Here is a 16,180-nt window from a genome sequence, read left to right on the forward strand (position 1 = left end):
AAATTTTATTTTTATAGTGCCAAATTTTGTGAATGAATGTTTGTTAAGTACCACTTTTTCACGTAAAAATTAGTAAATGGCATTTGATTAAACTCTACAATTTTATACAGGGTTATTTTTTAAATACCAGCAACTTTGCAGCATTGCTATTGACATAAATGCAACATTTTATTTTTAGCACTTAGTACATACTTAGCACGGAACAAAAAATAGTCGAGTTCAAGACACTGGAAAATCTAAATATTAATAGAGTTATGCATAAAGGTAGCAGGAAGGCTCTGGACCCAGGCCGCTACCAACCGGGCAACATGGAAAGCATTGGGGGAGGCCTATGTTCAGCAGTGCCCGTCCTATGATGATGATGATGATTTATGTAGAGTTTATTTATACACATTTATTATCTCTCTCTGTCTCTTAACTGCTCAGAATAAAAATTATTTCAAAGAAAATCTCGGAGCTATTGCGCGTTATGATGTAGGAAACTTTTGAAAACACTCTTAATTTAATACTGACATTTAAAGTAAATGTACGTAAATTTACTGCTACAAACCGAGTGAAACGTGCCAATCTGTAAGCAAATTAGAGAAATGCTTACGAAAATACGCGGTCTAGAAAGTTGAACAGCGCTCATGTGCAGTAGGTTTTACATACTTTTGTTGATTATACATAGGTTATTTGTATTTATTTTTAAGTTTGTGCGTATTTAAAGTTCTTTAAAGACTAAAATAGACACAGAATGGAATCGTAACACAAGATAAATAATAACTATTTGTTCCCTTGTGTTAAGGAGGGGCTCAGCGATCCGTAAATCGGCACATGCCCTTTAGTAATTTTAGAATACGAAAATCAGTTCAACATTTGCTACTCTACAATATAGTCGACAAAAGTATTCCACGCTAGCTAAGTTAATGGCAGTTGGTTAGGCCATTTGTGTTATAAAAACTAGTTAATGTAAAAGGTGAACTAAATTCTTAATCAAATGTACCTAAACAACACTTGATTATGCTTGATTATCGTTCGTTCGTTTCAGCCAAATGACGTCCACAGCTGGACAAAGGCCTCTCCCAAGGCTTTGTGAACGGTCCTGCGTTGCCTTGATACCATAAGTTTACGTTAGGTGTGATCGCTAGCGACTGCGTAAAAGAATTACATTAAAATATATGACATATTGTACAGCACCCCTAGCGGCTACTTTCAAGAAATAAAAAAAACTTCTTAGATTTTTTTGACCTACTCGCTAGCGAGCACACCTTAACGTAAACTCATGATAAGCACACTGTTATTTCTTTTTTTCGGCGCTGACAGTTCAGTAAAATTATCTAAAATGGAATAAGTTTTACTGAATCCATTTCTCTTATGAACTGATACTTCTCAGAACGGTTATTCCAACTTGTGGGTAGGATGCGTCGTAAAACATCTAGATCGAACCTTTTAGAGAATATACCAGCGATATCAATCGACTTTGCATTTTGATAAGCAATTTTCTTTAGTGGGGTTCGTGATAAAAAGAAATTAAATTGATCTTATTTGGGAGCGGAGTGAATGAGTTTTAAGAAAGTAGGAATATTGTGAATCCTCATACATGAAAGGAACGTTTTTGTGTAGAGTTTATAAGGATATTTGTAAGTAAATACGATAATGCCAACTAGTTTGGGGACTACTATTTAATTTAGCTAAGCTTAGTCTGCTGAAATCTTTTGTTTTTAAAAACTACCGTATTGTAACTGTCATGAAACAGTTGGAAATTTCTGTCATTAACCCATTAAACCCCAAGTGGTCGCATAAGAGCGCGTAACAAATTGATTTCTATTGTGTCTATTCGCGAGGCTTGAAAGGTTAAATAAAATGTTTTTTTTTTTTTTTTTTTTTAATTTCATTCCTGCCTGTTATTATATTTAATGAAATTAGTGATTTTATTGACCGATATGATGTTCTCAAAACATTTATGTATATTCATTTATTGTATTTGCTCGTAGCTTATAATTTAATTACCTACCTCGTTTACCCGTTATCTAGAGCTTCTACGTAACTCAACACTAAAGTCCATTATTCCGTAGCTCTCTTTAGCCTAGTCGCAGACCACCGACTTTTAGTCGGCCGATTTAGTTGGGCCCGATTCTAATTCGTATGAAGAATCGGCCGATACCAAATCGGTATAATGTGCGTGCGCGCTTCCATACATCTCCATACTGATTAACAGCCTGACCCAATTATCGGCCAACTAAAAGTCGGTGGCCTGCGCCTAGGCTTAAACTTCGCAAAGAGCGTATTTGACTTGAGTCTTCTCTACCAACCTGTATTGTGTCTAAACGTTTTTTCAATTAGTATTATTCTTTTTAGAATGGTGGCGCTGCAGACGGTCTCGACATGAACGTCGGGTACGCTTGGAGGAAAGGATATACGGGGAAGGGGGTAGTTATAACAATTTTAGACGATGGCATCCAGCCAAACCATCCGGATCTGTCGCAGAATTACGTAATTACTCCTTTATTTTTGTTTTAGAACGCTTTAGTTTGTGACATTATAATGTGTTTTTGAATTAAGGATAGCCTTAAATACGCGCTTTTTTGGTAATATCTCAGAGAGCTTTTATAAAATAAGCTTGCCTTGAAAATTCATATAATGAAATTCAACATGAAAATATCCTCCCTAATTAATTTTATACGAGACCTTAATATTTATTCTGCTATGTAACGAAAAAACTTTATCTACTTTTTGCTTAAATTAATTTGAATGTTTGTAAATTTATTCGCTCTCTGTTATTAAAACTAAAGCTTTTTTACGTTTATTAACATTTCAATGATTCTGTAAATGTTGCTTGAATCAACTCACAAGATTAAACGTATAAAATATTGGCTTTAACACGACCAAGCGATAAAACTGAGCATTTTTCTAGGATCCAGCCGCATCAACAGACATAAACGGGAACGACACCGATCCCACCCCGCAGGACAATGGCGACAATAAACATGGCACCCGATGCGCGGGAGAGGTCGCCGCGGTCGCTTACAATAGGTACTGCGGCGTTGGAATAGCTTACAACGCCAGCATCGGCGGAGTCAGGATGCTAGACGGCCTAGTTAATGACGCAGTCGAAGCACAAGCCCTCAGCTTCAACACACACCACATAGATATCTACAGCGCCTCCTGGGGGCCAGAAGACGACGGAAAAACCGTCGACGGACCAGGCCCCCTCGCTAGAAGGTACCTATTGTCTAAATGCATACGATTATTTAGCACTACCTCGCGGCTAGCTCATTAAAAACTGCTTTGTTCCAGGGCATTTATAAACGGAGTCACAAACGGCCGAGGGGGCAAAGGATCCATTTTTATATGGGCGTCAGGAAACGGGGGGAGACACACCGACTCCTGCAATTGCGACGGTTATGCAAACAGCATTTTCACTATATCAGTTTCTAGCGCAACCCAAGGGGGGTATAAGCCTTGGTATTTAGAAGAATGCTCGTCGACTTTAGCGTCGACTTATAGTTCTGGGACGCCGGGGCGGGATAAGAGTGTCGCTACCGTAGATATGGACGTCCAATTAAGGCCAGATCACATTTGTACTGTAGACCATACAGGGACATCGGCATCGGCCCCATTAGCAGCTGGAATATGCGCATTAGCACTAGAAGCAAACCCTTTGTTGACATGGCGAGACATGCAACATCTAATAGTCATTACTTCGAGATCCCAGCCATTAGAAAAGGAAGAAGGATGGATAGTTAATGGCGTTAAGAGAAAAGTCAGTCATAAGTTCGGTTACGGGCTAATGGATGCGGCTCAAATGGTCACATTAGCAGAACAATGGTCCAGCGCTCCGCCGCAACACATTTGTAAGTCACAAGAAATAAACGAAGACAAGTCCATTGAAACATCTTTCGGTTATACGATATCAGTGCATATGGATGTAAATGGCTGCAGCGGCACTATGAACGAGGTCAGGTTTTTGGAACACGTTCAATGTAAAATTTCACTGAGCTTTTTCCCAAGAGGTAATTTACGGATACTGCTTACGTCGCCGATGGGGACGACGTCCACCCTTTTATTCGAAAGAACACATGACGCAACTAGTTCCAACTTCGATGACTGGCCTTTTTTAAGCGTACACTTCTGGGGCGAGAACGCAGAGGGCCGGTGGACTCTCCAAATAATAAATGCCGGGAATAATCACGTAACTCAACCTGGAGTACTGAAAAAGTGGCAGTTGATTTTTTACGGGACCGCCACAAATCCTATCCGGCTGCGAAATAAGGGTTACTATAATTCAAATAATGTGTACCAGGAGGAAAAAACCTATCACATAAACGATGTTTATGACGCATCTGAATATTCTCAATTTCTCAACGAGATCGAGCTTGGTATTTCTGATAGGCATAGTTATCCCAAGAACATTCCGTCGGCTCAGCGAAAAAATGTATTGGCAGATGCCAATGATAAACAGGTACAAAGATTATGCGACCCGGAATGTGATTCGCAGGGCTGTTATGGCAAGGGTCCGACCCAGTGCGTCGCGTGCAAACATTATCGTTTGGATAATTCTTGCGTCTCGAGGTGCCCGCCGAGAAGCTTCGTGAATCAAGGAGGCGTGTGTTGGCCGTGTCACGAGTCGTGTGAAACTTGTGCCGGGGCCGGCCAAGACTCTTGCCTAACTTGTGCACCCGCACACCTGTTAGTTATTGATTTAGCAGTTTGCCTACAACAATGCCCAGATGGCTATTATGAAGACCCCGACGCGAGTGCTTGCTTTCCGTGCGCCGAACACTGTTACACCTGCTCCGAAAAGGCCGACATGTGTTCATCTTGTGCACATAATTACTTTCTGTATAACGGCTCTTGCTTAGCAGCTTGCCCGCCCGGTACATATCAAAAAGATGATTTTAGTTGCACGCCTTGCCACGAGTCGTGCGAATCGTGTTCCGGGCCGAGCGAGACGGAGTGTGTTTCCTGTCGTCTCGGCGATTATGCATTAAAAAACCGCTGCGTCCCAAAATGTCCTTTAGGCTATTACGCCGACGCACAAAGGAGGGAATGTCTCTCGTAAGTATAAATGAATATTCTGACCTAAATCGTTTCCTTCAAATTACCCTTATAAAACAGGAAACAATTTTCTGTTGTCTTAGGTGTCCAATAGGATGCACGATTTGCACGTATGCCGTCTGCTCCGTTTGCAAAGAGAAATGGATTCTTACCAAAGGCGGAAATTGTTTCCCGGATGGCAATGACAAATGCGACACCAGTGAGTAATGTTCAATAAACAAAGATCCGTTCTCAATCGCTCCATTGAAATTGTAATCCGTATTTTTTTCACAGACGACGAGTATTATGAGGGAGGGCGCTGTAAAAATTGCCATTCCACTTGCGACAAATGTAGCGGACCAAATGAGTGGGACTGTTTGTCTTGTTCGAGCCCGTTGTTATTACAGGGATCGAGGTAATGGCACTTTATTAAGCCGGACCTTTCCTTATGCGAGAGAAAATATACATGGGATGTTTGTTTCTAGGTGTGTCGCAGAATGCGGTCAGGGGTTTTACCAAACGGCAGGGCGTTGTACGCGCTGTCCACATACATGTGCGGCGTGCGTTTCGAGGTTGAATTGCACGTCTTGTGCTGGTGCCTTAAGGTTGCAATCTGGGACGTGCCGAGTGACGTGTGCTCCTGGCTACTACCCTGATGAAGGGACGTGTTCAAAATGCTACCTATCATGTGAGACTTGTACAGGTCCGAGAAGAGATCAGTGCGCGTCCTGTCCTCCTGATTGGAGACTCGCAGCTGGGGAGTGCAGGCCAGAGTGTCCTCAGAACTTCTTTCCATGGCAGGAGAGTTGTAGAAGATGCCACCACTACTGTCAAGACTGCCGTGGCGCTGGGCCGCAGCGTTGTACGTCATGCCCGCCTCACTTTTCCTTGGAAGGTGGCCTATGCGTGGAGTGCCTTAGTTCTCAATACTACGAGCCCAGGTCGAGAACCTGTGAGCCGTGCCATGATTCGTGCAGATCTTGCTCGGGGCCTGGACCGACCAGCTGCGTCACTTGTGCCCATCCTCTTCGTTTAGATAGGTAAGAAAACATAAACATTCCATTACAGCATCTCAATTTCAAATTCCGTTTGATGTTGATAGAGCGATCAATTATTAAAATGACACAAAGAAGGAGAGATGCCATTAGGAGTACAATAGTTTGTGTGTACATAACTGAGCTTTCAATTTTCAGGGTAAACCACAAATGTTTGCCGTGTTGTACAGAAAGTATGCTCTCATTTTATTTGAGTACGAATCAGACTACAGACTGTTGTCATTGCGACAAAGACATTGGTAAGAATATTTTATTGTTTGGTTTGTGTCTTACTTTTAAGCTAATGATACTATTAGTTTAAAATGAGAGATTAATTTTTCATCACAAAAGTCATGTATTTTCTGCGAATAGGCTTTTGAAAGCGCTATCATTTCATTACATTATTCAAAAGATCATTAAAACGTTTTCATCACGGAAGGTATCCTGATAACCCTAAAATAATGTAAAAATAGACAGCCTTAACCTCTTTTACTTTCAAAACATTTTTTCCGCGTCTAATTCCAAAGCGGTGTTTTAAAAAGCAAAGCTTTGCTCCTTTTAAGAATTCCACCACATAATAGTGTTCTCTCCGTTTCTTTCGTAAACAAAAGTGTCGTTTCCAGGGGGCTGTCTGAACGGCTCGTCAGCTGGGAAGCGGCGAATCGCGGAGAACATTCGCTCGCACGTAACCGCATCTTTATTCGTTGACGACGCGGCGGGTGCGGCGGGTGCGGCGAGCTCCGACCGTACTTTGGTGGCGTGGAGCGTAGCGGCGACCGCGTTCGGGGTCATCACGCTTATCGTTATTGTGAAGGTAGTGTTTTGTTTCTTTGAAGTATTTTTTTCTGGTATTCTTTTTTTGAATGTTTTCTCTTAAGGTTCAGCCAAACCAACGCAATCACACTCGATTAGCCAGCGTGCAGCGATGGCGATCAAAGCATTTAAGTCTGATCGCCATCGCTGCACGCCGGCTGATCGTGATCGCGTTGGTTTGGCCGAACCTTTACTTATTCCGACGAATAGTCCCTACGTCACATTGGAAAACAAACACTAAAGTGTGATTAGGAAATGACAATGCATGCAAAGTTTACATATAGCCCAATCCATACATTAGTTTAATAAGGCTCTTAGACCTTAAGAATGACCTAATATTATGAATGAATAGGTAAGTACAAATTTTAATCTACACTCAAAAGATTAAAATCTGTGATTTATTTACTTAACTTTATCAAATCACTGATTTGAATCTATGCTTGACTTTGAATTGAGTTTTGGTAGCCGTTTTGTTTTACGGGCCTATTAATCACCTGTTGAGAGTGAATCAATAACAGTACTAATTGTACCTCTTTGTTACTGATGTACGAAAAACACAGTGCAACGAGTGCTTGTTATTGCAATTATTTTGTAACATTAACTTTTTTGCTCTTTCCATCATAATAAAAGACTGAAATTGCATAATATTGCTAAATAAAACTCACTACAAGTTATGTTATAAGTACACTCAGACGATAACTTCCATATAGAGAAACTAAGAAAAACTATTTTAGCTGAATGAGCCACAAAAGCTTTTGTATTACAAATACTACCGTAGTACGCTACGAAACACATCGTAGCGCGTAGCCGCGTAGTAAGGCCGTAGCATTACTACGATGTTGCCATAGGCCCGTAGTATGAAACGTCACTCAAGTTTGAATGTGTATTCAAGGAATGGGATTGTAGCCAACATGATTGGCTCAAAGCTCAATAATAGTATCTTATTAGTTGAATTGAGGTGGCCTTGACATTATTAAAATTATCATGTTTTAGAGTCATGTGGAATGATGACTGGGTAATGAAATCGAAATTCTATTTAGTCCGTCAGACAGATAATTAAAAAATATTGGACACGTATTTTCTGTTTTTTTTTTTCATAATTTAATAATTACGGTATTATAATATTGAGTTGAAATATCGCGTGACGTCACTTTTGAGTAAAAAATCTAACCTGACGCAACGCGCCATTTCAACTCGATGTAGCACTGTTATTATTTAATTATAATAGAAAATAAAAAATACGAGACTCATATTTTCTAATTATCTGTCTGACGGACAAATAATTGAAATGTCATCTAGCCTATTCCTTAACATATTTTTATCCTCAGATAACAACCAGAAAACGCAAACATCGGAGTATGTTCCCGAAGACAGAATACTCCCAGCTGACGACAGTTGACGAAGACCTGGTCGCTCTGTCAACATCAACGACTACACTCAAAACTAGTGAGGTCAACGACTCATTACAGACTTTGTGTGAACTCGAAGAACCAACATAGCAATTTGAACCTAATGTCAATGTAAGTAGAGTAAAATTTACACTGCAGACTGATATGTAGACGTTTCAGTATACAATTTATGCGTAATATATTTGGTATACCCGTTGAATTTTACAGTTGTTTTACTGCTGAAACGAGTTTGTGAAGTTAATAAAATACTGTATCGCAATTATTGCTGGGAATAAAGCCTGGTTTTTATAATATATGTAATTATTTTAATGAAATACCCAACGCAATCTATCATAATATTATACCACAGATAAGTTTAGGAGAGAAAAAGAAGGTGTTATTGTTGAATTAATGCGAAAAGAGGAGACAAAATCATTTTAATGTATTTTCAAACGTGTTAAAAGTAAAAAGTGTGTTACACATTAAAAAGTGCTAAAAAAATAATTTTGATTTCATAAATTATTAATAATTTAAATTATAATGTTTCTTAAAAATTATTTATGATGCAAGCATTAATACAGAATGTCAATTTGTAACATAAATTATAATAAAAAAATAATAAAATTCAAAACCTGCTTTTATTTAAATGAAAAGGTTTATCGTTAAAAATGTATTATACGCGTCACTGGAAATATTAATTAGAGATGAAACGGATAGTTGTTTGGCCGGATACCGGATACCGGATATCCGGCCAGCTGCTAGGCCGGATAGCCGGATATCCGGCGGCCGGATAGTTGGCCCATTGTCTCGTTGCATGTCGTGACGAGTTTAGCGCCGCACAAGTGCTTCGAAGGCGATCAGTGGGTATTTATAGTAGAATAGACTAGTCACACTTTTCGAAAATCGAATGCGTCCGAATAGAATGTCAGATTTTGCCACTTGTCTAGAGGGCAGATCAACGGGCGATTTCGGTTGCTATCGTGCGTGATTGAATAGCGAAAATTAAATTAGTTTACTTGTTGCGTAATCTGACTGAACTGCATGCATCATGTCATCAAACCATCATCAGTGAAAAAAAGATCGCCTTTTTTATTTGGCAATATTTCGACACTAATAGATATTTACTATTTATGTATTCGTCATTAGAGTGAATAGCCCAGAAAGAGAAATTAGTTTTTTGAAAGACCTTAATAATATGGCTTTTGTAACTTTTTGGACTTTAAACAAAAACCGTCATTATTATAAGCCATTTTATTGATATTTACCTCAAAGATTAATATAATAATGTATTTCATTTTATTAATAGAAAATTGACGTAGTTTTTTAATATCCGGTATCCGGCCGGATAGTGAGTTACTATCCGGTATCCGGCCGGATAGTAAATTTAGGCCGGATATCCGGCCTACCGGATAGTTACCGGATATCCGTTTCATCTCTAATATTAATGAAAATATTTATATAGTAGTATACAAAAATATTTATTCAGTTTAGACCACAAGTGGCACTTATGACAAATATGATTTTTGTCATTGACATGACAGGATTTTCACAAGAAAATGTTAAAAAGCCGCACGTTTACATTCAACTTCGCAATAATGGTCGTTTAATTAAGTTAAAACGAAATCTCATTTAGTAAGAAATTATTAAAGTTACCTGAGAAATGTTTATTAATGAATGATGTATGTCTCTGTGAGCAAGTATTGTATTTATTTATGTTCAGAAATCAACGATATTTTACCATATTTAAATATGCCAATCAGTATTATTTTAATATGAATATTGTATGCAATTTTATTATGTTCAGATAATTCATTTAAATACTTATTATCAGGTGCATTAATGAAAGAATTATACATTTTATATTTTTCAATACGATCATCAAGTTTAACCGGTAATATTTTTATTTCAGAACTCGAAAAAATAAAAATTTAAATATTACCCACGTATTCATTTAGTGAGACTGAATCTATTTTGAGAGCTTTCTTTGTGGCATGATTGTTTAAATAGCTCAGATTATAGTGTTTACAGTTACATAACTTAGTTTTAAGACGAAGTTTACTAGACTCTTCTAATTCCGTTAAAAACTGATGTAACGTTACATGCAATGTAATGTAACATTTAGTTAGACTTACACAGCAAGTTGTAACGTAACAAAAGTTGTAATGTAACTTGTGTACTTTTATTTCAAAGCCATTCTGCTGCAGTTGCTTTTCTGTTTTTGTTAGATGAACATAATTAGAATTTAGAGTCTGATTACTGCAGAAATTTTACATTTCACAATAATGTGAATACTGAAGAAATGTTACATTGTATTTCATAAATACATTGCACTGTACTAATCAAATGCCCATGATAGAAAAAAAATGTCCTTTGCTAATAAAATAGGTTCGTAAAGGATGCCTAAATTGTTGCTACTAGATTTATTTAGCATTTTAATCACTGTACTATTGATCATAAATAAATATATGGGACCCAATCTTTTCGCTTGTTCTATTATTTTTATTCTATATAATGTTGTCATTTAAAGTGTTTAATAGTATTTAAATTTGACATATCTAAGTGTAATTTGATTTCACTGAAACTTGTTCTTGTGTCGATTCAGCGGTGATGTAAATAGGATAAATCCATTGTAAACTTAACTGTCGTTTATGTAAATATGTAAATATCGAGAAGTGTAAATATATCGATGGTTTTTATGACGGGTACTCTTTGTTTTATTTACCTCTATTTTTTTTAAAGATTGTTAGCAATTTGATTTGCGCAAATTACTAATAGTCCCATTAGCCCCTCGTGTTAAGCTAAATAAGCTTGTGTTATGAGTGGGCTCACCACAATAGTCGAGCGGCGGTGGGATTCGAACCCGCGTTCCTCGGATCTCGGGTCGGCCTCTCCGACCCCTTCACCGTTCGGCTATCGTGGCTATAATCTATATTGAGCCAGTACCTACCTACTCAATACCATACTTTACTCCTGGGTTCGATGCCCGGATGTTTTAATAGAAAAAAAAAATACTGCAAAGATAAATGAAGCCGATTCAATAAAACCTGATTGTATGTCAGCTTCTAAAGTATGTGTATATATATATATGTACCTTCAATTCTACCTTCGCTATACAATCCAACAGTTCATTTCCTCCATACTTATTTCCGATACAATCACTGATTGGCCGGTTTCATGGAAATAATGGCCTAATCATTTGTTTTACAAAAGGGAATAAGAGTCCCGTAATTGGGCCAAATTCTCAAGGAAATGATACAATATTTTTAGATTAATCTTGATTATTTGTGACTTGTTGAGATGATAATGTTAATAATGAAGCATACAGTTGAAAGAAAGAAAGAAAGAAAGAAAAAATGTTTATTCAGTATCATCGACAATACACTTGCAATACTTAACATTATTTAATGAGAAGGTAATTACAATGATACTGAAAAGGTATCCACTCAGCATGGTGTCGTAGCATCTCAGTAGATAATGCCACGACGCTGGTCTTCCGTGGACACCCAAACAGGGAGAGCACTACTGAGCACAACAATTGCTTATGAATCATGATACATAATAATATAAATACCTCATAAATACGTTACATATTGTACACCTTATATATAACTCTTTACATAATTATAAGAAAGTTAGCACACAGTTACCATAACAACCATAGCAATACATGTTACTGATGAAACGTGGAACTTGAAGTGAGTGTATTTTAATTTACATTAATTTCAGTTTGCTGTCCTATAATGAGTCTTTTTGCAAATTTAAAAGGAAACCTTTGTATTTATATTTAAAAGAAAACAATGAGAAACATTTTTTAAGGGGTGGAGGGATGTTGTTCCAACATTTCGTGGCTGAGTATCGAAAACTTCCACGAAATGCAGCTGTACTGTGGCTAGGACAACATAGAAGAGAAGCAGTTCTGATACGATTAGAAAATAACAATTTGTCATATAAATATGAGGGCGATTTATTTTGAATTACACCAAATAAAAGACATGCATAATGCAGTGAACGTCGAGATTGCATATTAATTAAATTATTGTGATTTAGAAACGGAGTAATATGAGACCTGGGAGGAATGGTAAAACAAAATCGTGCACACGAATTTTGAACTCTCTGTATTAACTTTTTGGTATAACCAAAGAGGCACTCGCCCATAACAGTATCAGCATAATTCAGTTTTGATAATATAAGCGCTTCACAAAGCTTAATTCTTATATTAACATCCAAGAACATTCTAATCTTATATAGCACGCTAAGCCTGTAGTAACAATTTCTTACTATTTCCAAGACATGGTTATGAAACCGTAGCCTATTATCCATGAGAACTCCTAAGTTGCGGGCTTCAGTTACTTTCTCGACATCTGTGTCTCCTATCTTAATTGCAGGATTTAACTTTTCTATGCTGCTAATCTGAGTCGCAGAACCCAGCACGAGAAACTTAGATTTAAGCGGGTTCAGAACTAAACCATTTCTATTTGCCCATTTGTCAATCCGCTCTAAATCTTCATTGATTTTATTGACAGCAGTTAAGGTTTCACTAGGCTTGAATTGGAGATAAATTTGCAAATCATCTGCATACAAATGATAATTACAGTCTTTGATAGAACCAATCAAATCAGTGCTATATAAAATAAATAAAATTGGGCCCAATATGGATCCCTGCGGTACTCCACGACTTATTGGGGATGGCTTCGAACAAGAGCTAGTACCATCCACACCAACCACCTCCACCCTCTGCGATCGTCCATCAAGATAGCTGGCAAACCATCTAAGTGACCCACTGTCAAACCCATAAAATGACAATTTAGACAGTAAAAGATTGTGGTTTATAGTGTCAAACGCCCGCGAAAAATCAAGAAGGGTTAGTATAGATCCGTGTCCTATATCCTGTCCTGCTAAAATATCATCTACTACATCCAATAAGGCCGTGGCTGTGCTTCGACCGGCACGAAATCCAGACTGTTTAGAGGGCAAGATGTTGTTTGCATTCAAATAATCAGTTAACTGCTGACAGACTACTTTCTCAATTATTTTGGACAAAAAAGGGAGGATACTGATCGGTCTAAGGTCTTTTAGTTCGCTTGGGGTGGTGGTTTTTGGTATAGGCTTGACAAGAGCCTCCTTCCAGATATCAGGAAAAATGCCAGTTCGAATAGACATATTGATCATTGTAGTGATTACTTTGAGTGTCCTTGGCATCGTTAAGATGATCATATCGCGGGAGATCCCGTCGACACCCATTGCATTAGTTGATATACTAGTGACTATTTTTAATATGTATGATTCATCAACTGTGTGAAGGCTGAATGAAGAGGAACCAAACCGATGGTATTCAAAATATGTAAGATCCGAAATGGTGGCGTTATCATTACCAGGTACCAGGAGAAAATGCCTATTGATAATATCTGGGTCGCTAATGTGAGAAGGTATTACAGATTGTTTACTTTTAAAGTCCACAATATTTCTTTTAATATTATTCCAAAGCAACTTGGGATCCTTAGTGTGCTGGTTAATATTTTTGCGGAAAAATCCTGCCTTTTCGCTGTACATGGCCTTATTTACAATTGATTTCAACTCTTTATAATATTTGATATCAGCATCTTTACCAGTACGACGGCACTTGACGTGAGCTTTATCCCTCAAACTCATCATTTGCTTTATGGTTGGCGTTATCCAAGGGAAGCTTGGCCTCTTAATATATGCTCGGCCTACGGGAGCATATACATCAAATACGTGCAGTATATAGGCATTAAAACACAGTATGGATTCATTAATATCCTCGCCAATCAATTTTTCCCATTGAATACAATTCACAAACGCATCAAACTCGTCTAGATTGATATCCTTGAGAGGCCTGTAACATATAAATTTCGAAGGCGTTTTAGGTTTGTTAAGGCGTATTCTAAACGAGATAAAGGCATGACTGCTTAAATCAGGGATATAATCAACGTTAATTTTCGGTATTTTAATGGTACTACAGACAATATCTATAAGTGTCTCGGAATGATCTGTGAAATGAGTTGGTAGAGTTACATATTGTTCCAAATTTAAGGACCGAAAGAAATCCGTGAGCTTTTTTGTGTTAGTATCATTGATAGCAAGCATATTAATATTGAAATCCCCTACAAGAATAATGTGATCGAACATTGAGAGAGCGCCAACTGACTGAGTAAGAGCGTCAATAAAAATGTCCACACCAAGCCACGGAGGGCGATAAGCTGTTCCTATAGCCAGTTTGAGTCCCCCCAATGTGATGCTTAGCCACATTTGCTCAACCGAGTCTGAGTGTGGGGGTTTTATTTGTCGCGTACTAATACCATCCCTAATATAAAAACCAACCCCTCCGCCTCGCCCGCGCACGCCTGGGGGGCGCGGTATGTGGCGAAGTTTATAACCAGGTGGCGCTGGTGCCCGTTTTTCCTCACCCGATCTGAGCCACGTCTCATTTATGGCCATTATGTCTACTGAACGATTCTCCAATGCAACCACAAACTCCTCGTGCCGTGTGCCTAGGGAGCCAGGGTTTAGGAATCCAATTGTAAAGTATTTACTTTTAATAAATTGAAAAACAAAAGAGTACGAGATGAAAATAAATTTGGAACTATTTAAGTGAATTCTAATTATTGTCAGATGCCGCATGTCAAGAAACAGTCTCCAAGCCAATCGACAGCGCGTGAAAAATTCTGGGAAACGACTAAATGCATAATTTCTATCAGCTCTCAAAACACTCACTACTGTAATACGGTGAAAGTATGCTGTGTGCAATAAAGTTTTCAGCAAATCTATGACATATTGTTTGATTTCTAAATATTTACCATAAAGTAACATGTAATTATACAACAACAGCGATGTGGCAGTGACCAGAGAACATAATATTATGCAGCAAGACACATGGTCACCTTCATGCACATAATAATAATAATTGCACATAGACATAGACTTAAGTAGCCTTAACAATAACATGTAATTATACAACAACAGCGATGTGGCAGTGACCAGAGAACATAATATTATGCAGCAAGACACATGGTCATCTTCATGCACATAATAATAATAATTGCACATAGACATAGACTTAAGTAGCCTTAACAATAACATGTAATTATACAACAACAGCGATGTGGCAGTGACCAGAGAACATAATATTATGCAGCAAGACACATGGTCATCTTCATGCACATAATAATAATAATTGCACATAGACATAGACTTAAGTAGCTTTAACAATAACAGTCCTTTTAATACACAAAAGTTTTGATAAACACAAAACGTTTTAAGGCACTGAATCTCTATTTGGCGAGATATAATAACAAAGCTGCAGTAATTAGCGACATTATAGGTATTTTTATACAAAACAGTTAACAAATTAAGGCAATATTCTTGTAAATAAAACGATACAATAAAATTAAATATATCCAGTATAACATGAAATGGAAACACGTACAAAAAGAGACAGTAGATCATCCAAAATAATGCTTTGCATCCTAACAAAATTAAATAACAAAAATCTAAGTTAAGATTAAGTATGTTTTTAAAGTTAAATATTTCAATAGAATGTAATCTTTCAAGGCAAAGACTATAAATGTTGGACAATAATATGGTAAAAAAGTAACATGCGTTAAAAAGATCAAAAAGATCAAAAGATAAGAACCTCCACGCTACAATCACTAGCTCAAACCAAATGGTGACTAAAAATTCGCCTCAGGTCATCTTCAGAGCGCAATCTGTGGCGCGGCTTACCGTCATCCTGACGTATGTAGATTTTACCTTCTCGGGTCCAAACATATTTGTAGCTATGAGTACGGGAGAGTTCCCTCGCCTTTTGATGCAGCTGTCGGTTGTACTTGGTAAGCCGCTCGTTGACGTAGAATGGGCGTGGTGGACCTGATGATGGCAGACCTTCAGTGGTTACACCTCGACGCACGC

The 16,180-nt window shown here is 37.8% G+C and overlaps 1 protein-coding gene across 1 annotated transcript in view; it reads left to right on the forward strand.

The window, feature by feature from the left end:
• The window catches only part of LOC135079481 (furin-like protease 2), a 45,692-nt gene extending 36,941 nt beyond the window's left edge, over positions 1–8,751 (forward strand). Inside the window, exons 4-12 of the mRNA XM_063974139.1 lie at positions 2,341–2,475; positions 2,897–3,204; positions 3,280–5,040; positions 5,124–5,239; positions 5,314–5,434; positions 5,505–6,059; positions 6,213–6,313; positions 6,677–6,867; positions 8,195–8,751. Of these exons, the coding sequence (XP_063830209.1) occupies positions 2,341–2,475; positions 2,897–3,204; positions 3,280–5,040; positions 5,124–5,239; positions 5,314–5,434; positions 5,505–6,059; positions 6,213–6,313; positions 6,677–6,867; positions 8,195–8,365 (3,459 nt within the window). The 3' untranslated portion in view covers positions 8,366–8,751. The remainder of the gene's footprint in view (positions 1–2,340; positions 2,476–2,896; positions 3,205–3,279; positions 5,041–5,123; positions 5,240–5,313; positions 5,435–5,504; positions 6,060–6,212; positions 6,314–6,676; positions 6,868–8,194) is intronic.
• The last annotated feature ends 7,429 nt before the right edge of the window (positions 8,752–16,180 follow it).

The sequence above is a fragment of the Ostrinia nubilalis genome, chromosome 16, assembly GCF_963855985.1.
Source record: "Ostrinia nubilalis chromosome 16, ilOstNubi1.1, whole genome shotgun sequence".
Classification (NCBI taxonomy): Eukaryota; Metazoa; Arthropoda; class Insecta; order Lepidoptera; family Crambidae; genus Ostrinia; species Ostrinia nubilalis.